At 28.9% G+C, this 20,255-nt stretch overlaps 3 protein-coding genes and 1 long non-coding RNA gene across 9 annotated transcripts in view; 2 read left to right on the forward strand and 2 right to left on the reverse strand.

Moving 5' to 3' along the window:
* Positions 1 to 197: 197 nt before the first annotated feature.
* Positions 198 to 8,574, reverse strand: sl (small wing phospholipase C gamma 1). 3 transcript variants are annotated; one of them, XM_076373819.1, is made up of 19 exons: positions 7,362 to 7,509; positions 6,978 to 7,099; positions 6,365 to 6,514; positions 6,076 to 6,214; positions 5,750 to 5,912; positions 5,329 to 5,642; positions 5,046 to 5,252; positions 4,558 to 4,978; positions 4,178 to 4,489; positions 3,917 to 4,098; positions 3,663 to 3,840; positions 3,518 to 3,583; positions 3,265 to 3,456; positions 2,960 to 3,178; positions 2,673 to 2,879; positions 2,209 to 2,590; positions 2,002 to 2,141; positions 1,664 to 1,924; positions 198 to 1,590 (listed from the first exon to the last, which is right to left on the reverse strand). In XM_076373819.1, exons 2-18 carry the CDS (start codon positions 7,084 to 7,086, stop codon positions 1,745 to 1,747), a joined length of 3,561 nt encoding a protein of 1,186 aa, XP_076229934.1. In that variant the 5' UTR covers positions 7,087 to 7,099; positions 7,362 to 7,509; the 3' UTR covers positions 198 to 1,590; positions 1,664 to 1,744. The 3 variants fall into 3 exon arrangements, with proteins under 3 accessions (XP_076229934.1, XP_076229935.1, XP_076229933.1); XM_076373820.1 differs by lacking the exon at positions 6,978 to 7,099 and having other exon boundaries at positions 200 to 1,590; positions 1,664 to 1,744; positions 1,817 to 1,924; positions 7,362 to 7,537; XM_076373818.1 differs by lacking the exon at positions 6,978 to 7,099 and adding an exon at positions 8,331 to 8,574 and having other exon boundaries at positions 201 to 1,590; positions 7,362 to 7,557.
* Positions 2,239 to 10,690, forward strand: LOC143175283 (uncharacterized). Of its 2 annotated transcripts, XR_013000070.1 has the most exons (5): positions 2,239 to 2,277; positions 3,957 to 4,132; positions 4,692 to 4,796; positions 4,875 to 5,265; positions 10,444 to 10,690. It is a non-coding gene; the product is annotated as an uncharacterized LOC143175283 (long non-coding RNA). The 2 variants fall into 2 exon arrangements; XR_013000071.1 differs by lacking the exon at positions 3,957 to 4,132 and having other exon boundaries at positions 10,444 to 10,687.
* LOC116428996 (rho guanine nucleotide exchange factor 39) lies at positions 8,686 to 11,314 on the reverse strand. Its single transcript, XM_031981326.2, has 8 exons — positions 10,783 to 11,314; positions 10,582 to 10,712; positions 10,283 to 10,504; positions 9,998 to 10,184; positions 9,497 to 9,909; positions 9,297 to 9,434; positions 9,038 to 9,202; positions 8,686 to 8,963 (listed from the first exon to the last, which is right to left on the reverse strand). The coding sequence occupies exons 1-8, from the start codon at positions 10,877 to 10,879 to the stop codon at positions 8,796 to 8,798; spliced, it is 1,521 nt and encodes a 506-aa protein (XP_031837186.1). The 5' UTR covers positions 10,880 to 11,314; the 3' UTR covers positions 8,686 to 8,795.
* The window catches only part of LOC116428993 (membralin), a 124,044-nt gene continuing 115,089 nt past the window's right edge, over positions 11,301 to 20,255 (forward strand). For 2 of the 3 annotated variants that reach the window (XM_031981319.2, XM_031981322.2), the window contains exons 1-8: positions 11,301 to 11,451; positions 12,473 to 12,887; positions 12,992 to 13,227; positions 13,345 to 13,567; positions 14,032 to 14,167; positions 14,290 to 14,524; positions 14,614 to 14,704; positions 18,687 to 18,744. In XM_031981319.2, the coding sequence (XP_031837179.2) occupies positions 12,621 to 12,887; positions 12,992 to 13,227; positions 13,345 to 13,567; positions 14,032 to 14,167; positions 14,290 to 14,524; positions 14,614 to 14,704; positions 18,687 to 18,744 (1,246 nt within the window). In that variant the 5' untranslated portion in view covers positions 11,301 to 11,451; positions 12,473 to 12,620. The other variant, XM_031981320.2, reaches the window with a different exon arrangement.

Below are 20,255 nucleotides of genomic sequence, written 5' to 3' on the forward strand. Positions count from 1 at the left end.
AGATACAGACTTAGTATTTAAGAAATTTCTTGTAAGACCTTAGTTTTTTTTTGTAAGAAATGGAATATATAATAAATCAAGTATTAACGTACAATATTTTATTTCAATTTGTTAGTTTTATACATTGCTGTGTACATTTATTCAGTGTATTTGATTTACAATATACATATATATATATATATATATATATATATATATATATGTATGTATGCCATTTCTTTAAGAGTAACGATTATCATTTCAATTACATACATTATTATAAAAAGCAAACATACAATTAATGCAATTGTTACGTCTTTAAATAAACAGGGGATAATATATACTGAAATTATCAACTCTGAAATAAAAGAACACTCAAGTATTATTTAATGTCCGAAAACTATTTTTAAAAAGAAATAATTATCTAAAGTTTTTGGTTATTAACAGAAGTATAGTTTGCGAAAGTTATTAAGATCAGAGTGAATTAATGCATAATTCAGTATAATGTGATTAATAAGTAATATGCCTAATAAATTACAATATATTAAATCGTACAAAAAATTTTTATTATCACTTACTTGCATTAAACAAGTAACTTATTTCTAATTATAAAAATTTGCAATAGTTATAACATTAATAGTAAAAAGGATTTATTTCGTGAAATATAAAATATATCACTTTTACATGTAAACATAGAAAAATGAAAATAATATTCCTATGTAATATTTGTAAAAAATAATAGTGTAACAATCCTTTTCTCTTCCTTTCATTATTCTGTAGATAAACAGAAATATATGTAGCTCTACTATATGTAACTCTACGATATGTAGTACAAGAACATTTAAATTTTATGATTTCATATGGAAGGCAGTTTATGTGTACTTAAATCATTTAATAATCAGCCTCTTAAAGTTTCAAAAAATTGTGTTTAGTATTAAATCATGAAACTAAAGCTACTTAATTTTGAGACAATAAATAAATAGTATTGAGATAAAAACAATATTTTGTCACGAATAAAAAAACTGGAAGCACGTTATGTATAATTCAGTCCAAAATATTTCATTTTGCAAGATCTTATACAGTTTCTTCTTTTCATTCTGTTTTCTATATTAAATAAAAAAATTTCTTAATATTTAAATTAAAATATACTTTGTCATGCTATTGCTTGGTATGTTATTTTTTATATTATAATAAATTTTAAAGCAATTGTACTAAGACACATTATTTTTTTATAAGTTATTTATCTTTTTTGATCTGAATATTTTAAATTAACTATACAATAAGCAATAGATCAATATTTTGGATAATCATTTGCAAAAGCGTCGCAATACGATGTAACTTCTTTAATATATCACTTTTCGATGACGGATCATTATTGTGTGAGATTTCATATATAATTCTCTTATATATATTTGCCCCGCCCATCGTTCAATACTGTATCAGCTATTATTTTGCTACATTTTGGATACTGTATGTAACAACAAAATTCCTAAATTATGTGTATAATTGGTTACAGAAGTACTTATATTCTTTCTTATAACCGTGAATTTCAATTTGGATCATAATTCTTGTATGTAACCAGTCTTCTACGGAGCTTTTCATGTACGTAAGCTTGAATAATAAAATTATATTATAAATATCTGAACAAAATTTAAATAGAAATAATATTTATTAAACACTTTACCTCTTTGAAATTCTGATATGCATAGAATACTTTAAGCCTTCAATGTGATTTATTTTTAATTTATAAATTATGTGAATGTGTCTAAAACAGCCAGTTAAGATATGAAAAGACAGATTTGTTGTGATAAAAATAGTAATCAATTTTTAGACTTACACTTGAGGATGTAATTCGGAGATGTATTAATAATGATGCAAGTTCTAGGTCTTCGCTGTAATTATTTTTCAATGGAACACTTCTGTAGCCTGATCGTAAACATCGCACCTAAATATACAAATATATTAAAAACTATAATATACAATTACTAATATTAAAAGAATATTTTTGTAACTTATACATACAGGATATGTGGCTTGTCCAATAAAGTTACTATCACCAAACATATCTTCATCCTGTACAACGAATCGTATGAATGCAAGATAAGGATTAAAAACTTCAAATTCACACGACTCATTCCACATAGGATTAAATCCATTATCAGCTATAATTTTAATACGATTATTATATAATTGTCAAAATTATTGAATACATCACACTAGTATACTTACGTATCGTTTTCGTTGTTATTTTTGTTCCAGTATCAAAATCTGCTCCTATAATTTCAACTTCAACAAAAGGTGAGGCTATACCCCTTCCTGATCTCATTAAATGTCTTGCACCAATAATTTTTAAATTAAATTTAAGGGTTTCTATACCATGTAACGAATTTTTATCTTGTGGATTAAAATCTTCTCTAAACATAAATTCCGGTTTTAACGTATAACCGCAATTACCATTTTCTCTAAATTTTGCCTGATTGAGCTGCATCGATTTATCTCCAGTTTGATAATTTAATGCTACCATCTGACATCCGGAATTCCACATTGGTACAGGATTGTAATTAGATGAATCAATGCGTTGACCTTTAGGATATACTCTGCTAAACTGGATCTATAAAATTACTCGTATTATTAAAGAGACATCTGACCTTGCAAAAATTACATATGTTCATAAGTTTTTTTTATTGTTTTACCTGATGGTATTTTAAGAAAAATTTGTTTTCTTGTTGACACATAAGTTTTTCAGCTTTTGTTTCAGGAAAGCTACTCATTTCATTAAATATAAATCCTTTTGTCCTTATTCTTTCTATATTAAATGCTACCGATCTACAATAAACTATTAAATTTGACATTTCCTTTGCTATTCTCCACGCGCGTTCCATTTCTTTGTGCTGATTTTCCTATAAAATATATACACGAGTAATTTTAAAAAGAATTTATTATTTGATCAATTTTAAACTATAAAAATGTGTATGCTCACTCTAACGCTTGCGTTTTGGGCAGTCTCTTTAATACTGGACATCCATTCTAATGCTGTATCTTTGGAAGAAGTTGCTACTTCAAACACTGTACACATACTAGGATTTTGAATTCTTAATCTCCACTCTAATCCAGGTCTGTCGCCTCTTAATTCCACGACAGCGCCCATAATATCCAACGAACCTTTTTGAAGATTACCAAACATCATTGAATCTGTTGACTAAAAATAATAACACATTGATACAAAGTACTTACACAATATTTAAAAAAAAAAACTATAGTTAATATGAAAGAACACAGGCTTACATCTCCTTGACTATCTTGAGGTTCTATTTCTTCTACATAATTAGCAGGAAACCAGTGTTGTTTTTTACCACCATAATCTCCTCGCCACCAACCACCACTTTGTCGATGTACATTTGTTATTATAGCATGTTTTACTAGTGTTAATTCATCATCTCTTCGTGCTTTATAATCATAGATAGCTTTTACAGTTACCTTTAAAATAAATGAAATATATCACGTTTCTTATACATATATGTCTATTATCGTAACTCACTTTTGATGTGAAACTTGTAGGGTCCATATAACCAGGAATACCATAAACAGAACCATCGTCTACATCCTGAATATAAAAGAATAATTCGTATATAATATTATTTATCATATTAAATTTATAAATACATAATATTTAAAAAACATACCAATCCCATTCTTCTAATAACATCTTGATTTACAGGATGACTTAATTTTATTTTCTTATACAACGGATGTCTTCCGTAGTAATTAACTAATTCAACTAAACTCTCAAACTGTACAGTACCGAAGGTATAAAGGCGTCCTTCTTGCTTAATTCTACAGTGCTTAATCTTTTTCTCTGCTCTGTACATAAGAGGAAAGAATGAAAAAATAAAACTATTATCATTTTACAAAATAATGAAACTTCAAAATATTTTACCTGAATGAAATAGCGTAAGAATTACTCTCTTGTTCACTAGGTCTTACTAGAAATGCACCATCTGTAGGAATACGTTTTAACATTTCTTCAGCTAAAGTACGAGTATAATCTGGATGCCACCATTCTTTCTCTTCATGTTTATTTGGTTGTGGGACAGGCTCTTGAAGTGTGATTAAAAATTCCTATTCCATTTCGCATACGGAATTAGTTCACTAAGTAAGTATAGTACCAAAAGCAAAAGAGTATTATATTTGTGCTTACTTGGCTCCTCAGTGGATGATTACGATAATGGGTAATTAAACTATATAAACTATCAAAATAATTTGTGTCGATAAGATAATATTGCGTTTGACCCATCTCTTGCTTGGGTTTAATGTGACAATGATTCACTTTGCCTTTACGCCAAAAGGAAAGACAGTAGTCTCCTACAAATGTAACACTTTGTCGAACTAAAAAAGTACCATCACCCAGATGCGAGTAACGCTGTAATAATTCTTCTGCTTCTTCTCTGCCTCTTGCTAATTTACCGTGAAACCACTTTTCTCCAAAATGTAATTCGTCGTTCGGTACACCCTTTGTTATAATAAAAATTAGAATTCGATCGGATAATTATTTGTAATATATTTACAATAAGTACATACATCTGTTGGTTGTCGAATAACACCTTCATCATCATCGTCGTGCTCAGTTTCTTGAGTTCTAGAAAATGTGTCTGTGTAAAATAACTTTTGTTGAGTCAGTACAAAAAAGTGTGGATTCCATTCTTTGTTAACAGGATCTTCAAGGTAGAGAATACCATTTTTCACAGTATTTCTAAGATCCATTTCATGCCTACTTTCATCATTTCGAATGAGAAACGATGACTCATCAACACCATCAGGTAACTTTTTATGTTTTAATATAATTTTTCTTTTCAACTGATGCGGTGATGGTAAACAAGTTTCATTTTTATCTACAGGTTGAACTAACAGCATATCACCGAATACTTCTTGCATAGTAATTGCCATTTTACGTTGCTGAGGCAGCGTGCAATTATCCTCAATAGATAAGATTACAGGATACCTGTAGGAAACATACATTTTTAATTTCATTTTTATTATAAAATAAATAAATATTTATTTGTTCTTACTCAGAAGTAGCGAAAGCATGCTCTTTGATAGTTTTTATGACATCCAGAAATTTTATTTTTGTAGTAAGTGTATGGCCATGAAAAATAAATGGCATCCCATCTGGTCCATCCCAACAATCAAGTTCTATGCACCTACAACCAGATCTTAAAGCACGTACATATGCTTGACAACTACTTTCACTGCTAATCTGATCTCCCATTAAATATCTACAAAAAATGTGTAAGTATTTCTTCTTTTTTTCATTGAAAAAGGTTATGTATTTGTCAAAAATAATATTCTTACGTGTTATGCGATGAAGCTATCCAATAATGTGCAAGGGGTTTTTTCATATCTTGGTATATTTGAGAATACTTGGAATCCCAAACAGAATTTTGTTTTGAAAATAAGAAATCAACGAATTCGGAAAACGTAAAATGCGGTTCTTGTACATCTCTTTGGGGATCTTGTAAATAGTTTCTAATAAAACATGGTACTTCAATCTCATTATTTCCTAATGGATCCTGCTGTTCAGTTAATAAGAAGTTTTGGAAGTCATGAACAGTAATATGTGGCCCAGTTTCTGAATAACTTAGCAATTTACTCCACTCTGTAAAATTCTACAAAAACAGATACATAATTCATACACAAATTAAACAAGAAGAATGACAAGGTAATATTAAATTTGTGATATGAATATCAGTGGTGTAATAAATTAAGAACTTACATTTTGATCGAACATAAGCTTCTGGTAAAGTACAACAAAGTCATCAAAACCAAGTTCATTTCTATTTCTTGTATCTATTTCTTGGAAAAGTTCCCTAAGTCTGTTTGTCGCAACTTTGCAATTAACTCTAGGTAAAAATGCTTTCACATCTTTCACTGTAACTCTGTAAATTTAAAGTACCAAATTAGGTATGTATGAAAATAATAAATTTAAGACATATATAAATAATTTATTAAAATTCATATAAAATATAACAAAATACGTTCACATATACATAAGATAAAAAGAATCTAAAGGTATGAGTGAAGAATTATAAATTTCTTTACGTTTCTCTTGAATTTTCCATTGCATAAAACTCTTTTCTTAGCCATCTTTCAACTTGTAAAGGATATGGAGCTTTTATAGTATCTTGAACTAAACGACGTAGCCCTTTTACCCAAAGTTCACATTCTTTTTCACTAAGGGCTGAAATAAATACATAGAAGCAGGTGCATGCAAAAAGTATAATTTAAGAAAAATTTAGGTGTCAGACAAAAAAATATATATACATAAATATTAAAAAGAAATATCGGGGCAATCACTGACATAATAATAGATACACAAGAATATATTTACCAGAAATTGAAAGCGTTTTGAGTCGGAATTCTGAACCATAATATATAACAAAACATCTAAGATTCTCTGTTCTTTTTGCATCTTCAGGCCATTTTTCAAAATCCTTAGAATGTTTTCCTACCTTAATTTCCTTAATTTCCCTAATTTCAACTAAAATCAGAAGAAATACAATCTGTTTTTAATATTTATTATACTCATAACATATACATATATATGTATATACGTATTTAATATATTAAAAAATAAAAAAAAATAAAAGATATTCTTGAATCTAAACATATATAAAGTATTTTGCACTTTTAATTATATGCATTTCATATTCATTTTTTAATACAGTGTAATAAGGGTGAATTAAAAGTATATTTTATTTTCCTTAAATTAAATACCCATGATGTCCAATAGGATGGATTAATATATCAACAGTATCCATGGGCATATTTGTTTGTAGACCAAAAATGAAGGAAATGTCCACTAAGATACATATAATACAATAGTATTTTATATACTATCAAATTATGAAATCACCAAATTAGAAAAAAATATAATTTAATTAAACATATTACTAAATGAAATTTATTAATCGACTTATGTTGTATCTTTATCATAAACTCACCCATATATATACTATTCGCAAGGACCTTTCCTTCACATTTCTGACCTATAACTAGTATCCTCAGATAATATTTTGCCCATTTTTGCTGTAGATATATCTTCATAACCATGCAAAATGTGTGCCTAAAATGTAGGTCGAATTTTATTTTAATAGTATTGTTACTAATTTAACATATGTCATTTAATAAGAACGTTACTCAAAATACTCAAAAATATATGTTCATTCATATTGTTATTTTCTTTCAATTTAAAGTTATACACTATATACAGAAATATCAGCAATTAATCATTATACAATAATTTCAATATATCTTTTTCATTTTTCAAGTTATATTACATTCTTGGAAAACATACATTTTCTTGCAAAACAAAATGACGCTTTTACCTGAACCATCAAAAGGTCTAAATGTTGTGCTTCTTGCCCAAACAATTTGCCTAGTTTCTCTTCGTATCATAAGAGTCTTTTTCTCTGGTCTCTTCCTTGGAAAAAATTTTGTTACTATAGTCCCCCTTTCGAGTTGACTGATGATTTGTTCCATTTCAGGAATTATACCATTCATGTTTCAAATGTTTTGTGTTTTCTATAACGAATGTATATTATTTTAATTTTACAAACATTTGCATTAAATCACAAAAAAACTTCAGACCTTTTATTATTACAGTTACAATTAAAAATCAAATATTTTTGTGTAGTAATCTATTTTTTCACACAAATATTACTTCAAGATAAGTTCAAAGTACTTTAAGAAGTATATGTTTGAAGTACAAAGAAGTCAAGAAGATAACAAGTTCTTCGCTATACGGTTTTTTCTCCAAATATACACTGTGTACAATAAATAAATAATTAACAATTGATCAGTTACTATATCGAAAATAAGTAACTTTATATTTTCATTAATATCTAAAATTATTGAACTATTTTTAATGTTTATCATATGTATGTTTTTATAAAAATGTGAAATTTTCCACGAGATCCCCGTATCCTTCTTTAAAAAAAATATTTCTTTTTCATAATTTTAAAATTACAAAATATCCATAATTTTGGAGGTACAATTGTTGATTTCATTTAAAGTTATTTTACCATAATATGTAAACATAACCTACTATAAACTTCACTTGTATTTTAACTAAATTTTAACATATAAATTTTTAAACTAAAATAATATTCTAAACATACTAATCTTACATATAAATGAAAAAATTGTAATTTAAAATCAAAATTTAACTTCTTTTCTTATCGGAACTGTTTTTGACATTAAAGGTATACTACTTGTCGCATTGATGATTACTATCTTTCTTACGTGAGCGTATTATCTTTCTTATCTTCGGTTACATACTTAAAGATCTGTCCTACCTGAATCAGAAATAATATTTTTTTATTGTATGATAAAAAATCCGATTCTCTTATCATTTACAGGTATCGGTCATGACTTCGTTTGGACAAGCGTGGGGATTTTTGTTATAAGTCGATATATTTTTGTCTTTTAAAAATTAACGAATGATTATTTCTGTATAATAATAAATAACAAAAAATATTTATAATTTGCATTTTTATCAAAATTTGGAAACTTCGTATAACGAAATATGAAACTTTATTTTTAAGTGCGACGACTAGTTATTTGTTTTTTGATATTTCCTACTTGAAGAAATTTAGGTAATGCTGTATAGACAATACATGTGCATTATTTAAATAAGTAAATTATTTTTAAAGTTATTTTCCAAATACTTTTAATAGAAAATTAAACAATATACACACGCATATAAATTACTTATTTCATTATTTCGTCAATTTTTATTACAACACATAAACTGAACTTTGTTATCTAAATCTAAAAAATCCTTTTAATGAAGATCCAATAGATGAAAAGAATTCAGTAACAGATTTAAATGTTGATGTAGTTTGCTGTTCAAAATTTGAAGGTGTAGCAGGAGATGAACATGGCGTGGTATTTTTTATGGAATGTTCATTTTCTTTTCCCTTAACATTCTGTAAAAAATATGAATTAATCACTAATACCTACTAACTTTATTATTAACTGTGTATGGGTTACTAAAACTTACATAATTAATATTTTGCAAACAGGGTTCAATACATTCTGTGCTAGTACTATTTTTTAACCTTTTTAATTTTTTTAGTAGTATGAACCAATTACTTTCTAATTGTGCACCTGCATCTGCTTCGCTATCCTTTTTGAGATACATAATTCTTGATGCATCCAAATTAACCTGTTAATTTAACATAAATATGTATGAAGTTTGTGTTACAATTTATTTACAAATAAGAGAATAATTTTGTTAATAAACAGGTTATTGTATTAACCTCAGTTTCTTCATCTGATCTTTTTCTTTTACCAACAGCAATTGGTATATTTTCAGATGGAAATAAATTAAGATTATTGTGCCTTAATGGTTTCCTTGAACTACTATCTTTTCTTAAGGTCTGTCTACATTCTGCATACTGAAATGATAAAATCGATTGTATGAATTTTAATATATAAAATAGTTCAAATAAAATAATACCTTTTTTATAGAATTTTGCACTGCTTCTACCCATAAATGGCTATCGTCCTTCTCAGAATAAAGTAAGAGTGTCTCATTTAAACAAGTAACACGAAACAGTCCACCACCCAAAACACATTCTACTTTACATTTGTTCAATGGTAAAACACAACAAACAGTTAATGAGGTTTCTGGATCTCCCTTGCAATATAATAAAGTATCACTAAGAAGGATAAAGTATCTTCTATATGCAGAATTTCCTCGTCTTGAGACTCTCATTAATGATCCTTGTTTAATCAATTTTCTACCAGGTTTTACTAAATTAATTGGATTCACAATACATTTCTGAAGTTTTAATAATTTTTGTGCCTCCTCATGTTCCTCAACTAATCCATTTATATGTCTTGCTGCTTTTTCCACTTCCACTAAACAAGCTACAAAGTTCATTTGATACATTACTAAATACTGATAGAATATAGTTGTATATCAAAAGTAAAATTTTCAATTTTACTGTATACTTACCTTGCAAAAGATTGTATTCTTTATGTTTGGTAGGAGTATGTTGCATGACTTCCTGTAAAAGTAATTTATATCTAGGTACCCTTTGTATTGGTGTAATTAATAATGAAGGCAATTTTCTAGCAACTTCAGGCCTTGATTCTTGTTTACTAATAAAATCTTTGAATACAAAATTATTCTCTTGTTTCGACTGAAAAGAATATTACTTATATAATGTATAGTATTATTACAATATGTTTTATAATATAAACATAACTTTTAATTTAGAATTTTTGAGTAACATATTACCTGTAGTAAGGACAAAATTTGTTCAAAATCGTAAGCATAAACAGAATATAACTTAAAGAAGGGTGCAAGCTTATGAAATGCACCCGCTATATTCTGTGGATCTTGTTTTAATTCCTTTACCAATTCTCCACTAACGTTATATAATGTTTTTATATTTTCAGATAATGTTGAAAGTAAAACATGGTCCAATAGCTTTCTCTCAAACATGGGTTGTATGAAGAACTTAAATAATATAATTTTATTTAATTCTGTTAGTAATTATGAACATTATTAAATAGAGATAAATATAAATAAAATACCTCCATTAAGATTTCTAATTGTCGTAAATAAGTAACTTCTGTTGTTAAAATCTCTTGAATAGCTTGGGATCTCAAATTCTTTTCCTTTTCTTCTAAATATTTTTTATTACTTTCATTTAAACTATTAAGTACTGAAAAAATAAATATTATATTATATGTTTAAATTGTATTATAGATAGAATAATAAATTGTCAACCATACCTCTCATGCGGCTCCTCATACTTAATACATTTCTATTATTTATAATTGCTTTTAATTCAAAACTTAAAGGTGTTTGTGGTGATACTGGTGAATCCATAATTCTCAGTAATATTGTTAAATTATTAGATGCTATATTTTATAAATATTTATAATATTTACATAGATTAAAAAATAAATATATTTTCTTATGCCACAACAATATTTACTTATACAAGGTTGTTAGAAGATGTACTCAACACTCATAAAAATACATCGATTAAAAATAAAAAATTCGAAACGCGTGTGCTATTTTATTTCAGTAAATTTTAACGTTTCAGTGTGTTCCACGTGAATTTAAAATTCTCGTATCACTGAAGAGATTTAAGTTCTTCTATTAGTCAATTAATCAGAAGATCCAATAAAAAACGGAATGAGATAGTGATTTCTATGGTTTGTAGTTTATAGAATTTTTTTCCATTTTAAAGTTGGCGATCTTGAACAGCTAGGGACTAAATATACGTGTTCTGGAATATCAAAACATATGATGATGAAGTGACAATTTGACGAGAATCGAATATCTTATTACTAACAACTTGTATTTTCACAGATTTGTTATTATCTGTAGTGACACCCAAAGGAACTATATTATTGAAATAGAGCATCAAATTTATTGTTCAGCTTTTAAACGAGGTACGATACGGTTGATTTGACTCAAAATTTTGCCAGCGGTTCGTGTGTCAGCTGTGAAATGTCATGTCCGGGTTTTAACGATTCACTAAAAAATAAATATATACGTAGAGAAATATAGAATAAATAATGTTTTCCTAATCTCTTCGCGATATGTAATTAATATTGTAAATTATTTAATTACGTAACGAAATATCTTATTGCCGTACAGACGATTTCTTTTATATTTCAGTTATTTGTTTACTATGTGTAATGTTAATAAAAAGCAGGTTTTATAGAATATTCTGTAATTACATTAAAATTTTTAAACGTTTTCATTGGTTTATAGTAAGACGTGTAATTATTGGATAGGTTATGATCTATTAAATAGTTATGTTACAGGTTATGTTCCACGTTGGTTATGATTACGTTAATAATTAATTTAATACGTGAAATTTATGTTTCCCATATTATAAAATTTAATTGTTTATTTTTATTTTTTTTTATATTGAAATTCTATATGTTAAAAGGTTTTGTTTTTTACACATACAATATAATTAGAGAAAAATTATATATGTTTGAAATGTCAATTATTAATAAAAAAATACAATTTTTAAAATGCTGTACACAGTGGCAATATAAATTTGCGGCAATCTATTGTTTGCTGTAAATGAAAATATATTTTATTTTGTATTAAATATTTTCATTAAATAATACATTTCAGTTTAAATATATGTTAATCATATTAAATTGTATTTTAAAATTTATAAATAATATACTTAAAAGAATAAGTCACTCTGTTGTATGAACATATGATAATATTTTTTTTATTATATTAAATATAAATAACTTGGATTCTAATTTGAAGTTACAAAAGGTGTATAATTATAGCATGCATAGATTATTATAATGTATGACCTACTTTATCAAGAGTCTAAAATGTATAGTACATTAGAAGAACAATTGTTATGACATTGATTATAAATGTATATATACATTAATGTATGATAATTTTATATTATATAATTATCTTCATTTGTTTCAGAATATTGTGAAACCAGTTTGAATTTGGAAATGTACATATATAATATGTGTACGTATTTTTCGAAAAATATAATACATGAGGCTTGTATGTGAAAAATCTATTAAATACAGCATTATCTGCTAAAAATACATATTATATAATATTTAAAATGCCACAAGTTGATGGCGGTGCAATACCAGTAACGAATAATCAGAATAGCGCATCTGTACATAACAATCGTATCGCTGGTGGTACTACTCGGAGAACCTTAAATAATAACAACATGAATACTACTAGAAATAATAATAATCAAAACACATTAGTTAATGTGCGGGACAGATTATTTTACGCAATATTTTTCAAAGCTGCATTAACTTATGCAAGAACATTTCCAAGGCCTGTCAGACGTTTGATAGAATTTATAGTTCTGTTAAAGGTTAACAAATTTTTATGTATTTATTGTTTCGCTTATCTTTATAAGTGAATAATATAGCAACTGAATAATATACTATTAAATAACTATAAATTATACATTTTCAGGCCATATTAGCATTTTTTGTGTTGGCTTATATTCACATAGTATTTTCACGTGCACCAATTAATTGTTTAGAACATATAAGAGATGATTGGCCTCGGGATGGCATATTAAGAGTTGAAATACTAAGAAATGGAGGAGAAGATTATAGTATAGAAAAGAGTTATGCGAAAGAAGAGAAATTGAGACAAGAGAAAGTTGATCACTTAATTAATGCTTTGGGCATATTACCTAGAGATGGGTAAGACCAAATTTTGTGTATACATATTTAATAATGAAATGTCTAATATATACATTTTTTATCTTATGTACTAATACTTTACATTAATTTATTTATTTCTTTATGATTCATTGATAGGTTTATTAATATAGAACCATCTGCTGTTGACGAGGATAGAGACAGTGGCAAACTGACTACTGAAGAACATCATGACAGTTTAACATTACCCGAGAAAGAAACAATTATTAGAGGTTCTACTGTTTCTAATGAGGCACAAGATCCAAATTTAAGTATAAGTAATACAACGAGTCCTTCATTTGCTACAAAATTTTGGAACGAAGTAAATACAAATACTGAACAAGTAGGTATCTATAACTGAACAAATATCAAACTATTTACAGTAACTCTTCGAAATATTTGAAAAATTTCGGTCATCCGATTATTTGAAAGTTGAATATCATTGTTATTTATCATTGTTATTCTAACAAAGATAGATTATAGGACACAAGATAAATAATCAACAAAATAGGATAACAGTGATAGCACTATGCAAACCATTGCTCTGATGTCCTATTTATATAATTGTTTCAAGGATCGTTTATCAAGCGATGTGTGAAAAATGAAAAGGTTGTGAAATTGGAATATTTAAAATTAGTGAAAATTAATGTCTGGATCATTTGAAATTCATGCTAAATATTATATATTATCGTTTCAAATTCGTTTCACGTTTTCAGACCTGTTTGAATTATCAAATTTTTCGAAGCGTCGTTATATTTACATTATAAATATGATTGTACTAAATATTATTTTCAATAAAAATTTTAGACTTCAGATGACAAAATTATACAATTAACAAATGGACAAAACAGTAGTGGAGGGGAAGACGTAAATAAATCTAACACAGAGGATGTTCAACCATTAAAGGAACAGAACTCTGAAACCGACAAAGCAACAAGAACAGGTACAGTAAAATTATAATAATATTTAAAAGAGATTGTTTGTTTAATTGGAGAATAAACAACAATAACAACAATAATAATAAAGTATTGTATTAATACCATTTTAAATTATTTACGTTTTTAGATGACGGTTATATTGTAGAATATTCATTAGAATACGGTTTCTTGAGATTATCACCTGTTGCTAGGCAAAGGTTAAACATTCCTGTAAAAATTGTTACTTTGGATCCTGTAAATGATAAATGCTTTGGTGACGATTTTTCAAGATTAATTCTTGATGAATTCTTGGGATATGATGATTTGTTAATGGCGAGTATTAAAACATTAGCAGAACATGAAGACAATAACGGCTTTTTAAGGTACGCAATTGCTAAATAGTAAAACACAATTCACTGAATACTAAATGTTATTTCAATTCAAATTGAGATGTATATCCTTTATTTTACAGAAATGTAGTGACCGGAGAACATTACCGATTTGTAAGCATGTGGATGGCTAGAACTTCATATCTTGCTGCATTTTTCATTATGTTACTATTTGTAAGTATATATTTTTCATTGCAACATACAAAGTTCGTGTTGTAGGCATAGTTTAAATATTGAATGTTTTTTGCATGAATTGATTGTTATTTGTTGGATCACGAAAGGAGAACATACTTTATAGATATTTCGATTTTCTCGATTTAAGAAAATAAATTGAACCGTTCGTATTTTGAATTATGCGTCTAAGTATCAGATGCATCAGTCGCGATTAGACGAAAAAACTCTGAATACGTAAGTTAGATTTAGTTTTCCCGTGCTACGTGTTTTCGATCCGGATATATTCTTCCCTGTCGAGGGGACGGTGCCGTACATATCTACACGACAAACTGGTACGTGTAAAAGGATACGGCAATCAATTCAAAGTAACGCACTGAGGTAGTCTGCGTTACACCCACCCAACCCCCTCGCGTCCTCACATTCTGCGATCCCTTTGGAGTTGAACCGGTGGGCATAAATCAACGTTATTAGGGGCATCGTATTCGTTACAGAGGCCCCAAGCCGGTAATTTCGTATCAAATTGTCTCCAAATAAGTTGTATCGTTACGTTGTTAGTCAAAATAATGATTGCCGGGAATTTTCAATTGATTCAATAGCATAGTTTGCATCGCATTGAAACGCGAATCGGTCATCTTCGATCTTAACAATAGTCGCTTAAAATTCTCCCAATCGATAAAATCCGGATGTTATTTCGAACATTCGAAATTCACCCTGCAAATTATATTTCTTTTTTCTCTATATATTTCACACGAATAAACAGTGATTCGAATGTATAATCAAGGAGAATAATCGTATCGGTTACTTAGAATGAAATTCTCATTAATGGATAACTTTTGCCGTATAATCAAGGAGATAATCATATCAGTGCATTATTGGTAGCCACGTACCAACGTAAACACCGTGAATGCCAAATGGCTCGTGAAATTTCGGGGTATTCCCTGGGTGTTAGGAAGTGATTGGATCATACACGGGCCAACGAATAGCTTCGCTCCTGTTTAATGGGTTCACACCGTTAGAACAAATGAGTAATACTGCATGCCACTAACCATGATTCAAATGTGACGCATTGTATGGCAGGCTGCATCTAGTCCGTATCTATGTATTCACGGCAGACATAGTGAAAAGCCAATTACTCCATGCATGAGTAATTTTACTAGAAGAAACATTCGTATACGCTGATCAGAGTATTTTAACGACGAATCATCGACTATCACCATTCGAGTTCATCAACTCGCGCACGAGAGTTTTCATTTTTAACCTAATCTCGATCCGAGCGGATCCTCTAAATCTCGCCATATTAGAACGCGCCGTGGAGCTCGATTCGGTTCATTTTAAATTCAAATGTCCGTGCAAATGGAACAGTTCGTTACGATTGCACCACCGCGACCCAACGTTCATCGGGTTACAATTTCGTTGGAATCGCGAGTCGTTCCTTTTTATAATTGTAATTGTCGTTCACGGACGGGCGGAATATTTTTGTTCGGCGCGGCTAATTCTTGCCCCGCGGCGGTCGGGAATTAGCAAATCCATCAGGGCCCGACTGATCGGACTCGCTGTATTCCGATGATTCGATTTCCCCGGCAATTATCGTTAACTCAGCATTTTGTGCTAAATACGTTGTTACTCTTTCCGACGAGTTTCCACGTAATATTCGAGCCTGTATAGAGCCGTTCGGAACGCTTTGAATGTAGTCGGAGGGACGGGTTGGCGGCGGGCGAACCCGTGCAACAACACGTGAATGCTACTCCGGTGCTTGGAGTGCCACCTGGAACCACCCACGGTCAACCCTCTGTAACGTCACGTGTACGGGACTGTCGTCATCCGCGTACTACCCCGTATCTCCTGTGTCATGTGCACACGGCATCGGCTACTCTGCTCCAATACAATCTGTCCTCCGACACTATTTTTCTTCTTCTTGTCCTTCCTCCTCCTCTTTCTCACAGTTCCCTCTTATTCATCGGATATTTCTTTCCTTTTTCATCTGTGGCATCAAAGCGACATCGAATTTTGAGGGAACTTTGGTGGAAAGCAGATTTTATAAATGCGTTTTCGCTGACCAACAAATTTTAATGCTTATCTTTTCGCGACCTGGAATTCAGTGGGGGAATTCTTGTAGATATTGTTGAAATTTGATAAATATATACAGAATGTATATGTTTATATATACAGATATTAACTGGAACAAACTATAGTTTTATTCCTGTTGAAGTTTGAAAAAATCAAAGCTTTGGACTATTTGCAAGCTTTAGCATAGTAAAGAATCAGTATTCAGATGATTTTCAAAATGCAATTGCACTTCTTTTTTAATGAAAATTTATGTTTTCTATATCAATCGTTTCTTTGGGCTATATGTACGTAAAAAAGATTAAAAATCTTATCATTGGAAACTCAATATTTTTCGAGATCTACTTTGAATATTCACTAAAAGCACATTATTAGTAAATAAGATGCACAGTGTAAAGTATTTGCACAACACTGGATATTCAAAATAAAATATCGCAAGAAATATTCAGTTTTCAATGGTAACACCTTAAACTTTTCTTCCTCGTTATGTTCGATTTTTCGTTCTTGCTCTGTGACTGGTAAAAAATAAATTAGTTGCGCGATTCACTCTGTATCACATTGAAAAAGAATTCTTTAGACATTTTCATGCGAACAAGTCGTTTTATTTTATTTAATCCATTCACTACTAGCACTTTTTTCAATAACAGCCTCGGTTACAATATTTTATTAATAAAACATATCGTCTTTACAAAATATAAATAATAATCTTGAAAAAAAAAGTTTGTGACTTCCTACATATTATACCACGTGTTACAACATTAAATGAAAACACACGTAAATGTGATTTATTCTTTTCTACACAAAATACGAAACATCGATCGTCCTAAATATGCGACGCTGGTAGCGAACGTATTAAATTCGTATTAAATATAATTTCCATTTAAAACTGGGACTGTTTTCGAGCCCCACGGGTGAGCAACTTTTTCCGTCTGGTCCGTTGTAAATAACACCGGCGCATCTGCAAAGTACGATTAAACGGCCCCGTTACTAAGGTCGTTCATTGCAAATAAATAGTAAATTATCTCCGGGGTGTCAGGTGCTAGTTCATTCCGAGCCGATCGCAATTCAATTGCACTATTCACTCCGAACCGGATAACCCGGGCGAGCACTGCACGATTCGCAATTTATCTCGTAACGTAGCTTTGTTGTAATCTCCTTTCTTTTTTGTTAAAGAACACACGATTTTATACGTGACGCGTACAGTGGTTTGTGGTTATGAATTTCGTATTATTAAAAAATAGACGAACGTGGCGAGAATGTTGAGAAACATCGTAAAGTGATGCTTTCTTTGTACAAAGCCACATTTCTAAATAAATTCGTGTTGAATATTTTGCGCGTTGTACATGTATTTAATTCAAATGCTTAATCGAGATAGGTTTTACAATGATACATGTATTTACTCGAAATTTACATTTTCTGATGAGATTTGGGCGTATACTACTAGTGATTGTAATAATCTTGCATCTATTTACTCTTATGTGAATTACTAACAGTTTATGTAAAATTCGTGATAGTTCGATCAAGCTTTTCTGAATGGCATTCGGTTAATTCTAGCAGAGATGGTCGTATTTTCATAGAAACGCATTTAAATGAAAACAAACAATTAGAACACCATATTTGATTTCTACATGAACTTTAGTTACTGTCTCACAAAATAATCAACAAGAATTAAAATAACAAAGAATTTCCCTAATAATTTTAATAAGTCGAGTGTTTAGTTTTGGAAATAGGTTTACAAAGAATTTATTATCTGAAATTCAATCTTTGTGTGTTCATGTCCGTGTAGGTGTGTGCCAGGAAGAGTAGAGTGCATAATTTTAGATGATATTACATTTCTCATTAATCTGGTTTTTGAAAATTTTGTTTAATCTACCTTTTTAGTACCCTTTGATGTAACGTTAAATTATTCTTCTTTCAGACCATTTCCATTTCGATGTTGCTGCGATATTCGCATCATCAGATTTTCGTGTTTATCGGTAAGTGATTGAAAATATGATGACCATATTAATAATAACTTTATCCGACCGTATTCGCTTCCTTTAGTATCGCAAGTATTAATATTCATTTAGAGACAGTTATTCGTATCTTTTATTGAAAATGTCAATGTTTTTTGTATTCAGAACAAGCCTTGATGGATATTATTTCATATTTAATAATCCGTTAAGAACGTAGTTAAAGACGTTATTAAGTTACTTATAAATCTATCAGTTTTCCATTTTTAGCTAGATTGAAGAAAAGAATTTTTTAATTTTTTACATATGGTACTTAGAAATATGCTTTAAATGCTTTAATACCGTAGATTCTTAACAATATTAAACACTTTATAATATAAAATTGTCCCTTCAAATTTGAAGAAATAGTTGTTCGTTAAATATATGTATTTTTTTATAAGATTCTTATGGCTTTATAGAGATCCGATAAAGTTTTCTCCAGAAGCAAATACGATAACTTGTCAAAAACGAAATTTTGTCTCATCTCTAATATTATTTACTTGAAGTTTAACACAAAAAGTACATTTGGTTGTTCTCAATCTTTGATTTTATAACTGACAGGATTTTGTGCTTTCAAAGTATATAATTTAAATTATTATTATATTGAAGAATAATAGTTCCATATTATTGATATTATTGATATTATTGATATTATTGATATTATTATTGTTAATAGACTTTTTACACTTAAAGTGTAATTAAGAAGATGAGCAGAATATATTCAATGGTTCTTTGATACTGCGAATATTTACGTCCTTGACGATTAAAGGATCAATGAACTAATTTAGAATTGCTTATGCAATTGTCAAACGCAATGAAGGTTGTGTTTTAACTTTGCATTATTTATTCTTTAAAAATATATTTTTTATTCTTATCGAAAAGCTAAATGCAACCTTGAAATGTATCGTCCAGATACATACGGTCAACGAAATTTTCATAATTCCACTAAATATACTTGTTTCTTATCATTTTCGGTTGAGTGTCTAATTATGTATTCATATTCAAAGCTTTCGATTTTAGACGATTTGTAAAATAAAGAATTTTTAAGTTCAATACAAAACCAAGGGTTTTACCGTTTCATATATACATTTAATTATTTTTATTATTTATTAAATTTTATACACTTTCGATTGTACATCAGTTTCTGTAACTGTCGCAAGTTACGTCGTTGTACTCACTCGGAAAAAAAACTTAAAGATAATTTTAATCTGTATAAAAATCATTATCTTATTAACTACAATTATGTCAATATCAAAATTTTTCCTTTATCGGATAAGGAAGTTACAAGTTTAATGAATTTCTGTTTGTGCGAATGCTGTTTTGTTAAAAGAATGTCTGTTTATTTTGTTCTAGTACATAGAATTGTAGAACCCTGTGTCTATAATAATTTGATAATCTTTGTTTTGAAAATTGTCTAAAATTGACAAGCCTGTGTAAATAGAAATTTCGAAGAATGGAGATTCAATGGGGATGAATCACGTGGTTTTAAGTTCTAC

The sequence above is a fragment of the Nomia melanderi genome, chromosome 14 (genome assembly GCF_051020985.1).
Source record: "Nomia melanderi isolate GNS246 chromosome 14, iyNomMela1, whole genome shotgun sequence".
Lineage (NCBI taxonomy): Eukaryota > Metazoa > Arthropoda > Insecta > Hymenoptera > Halictidae > Nomia > Nomia melanderi.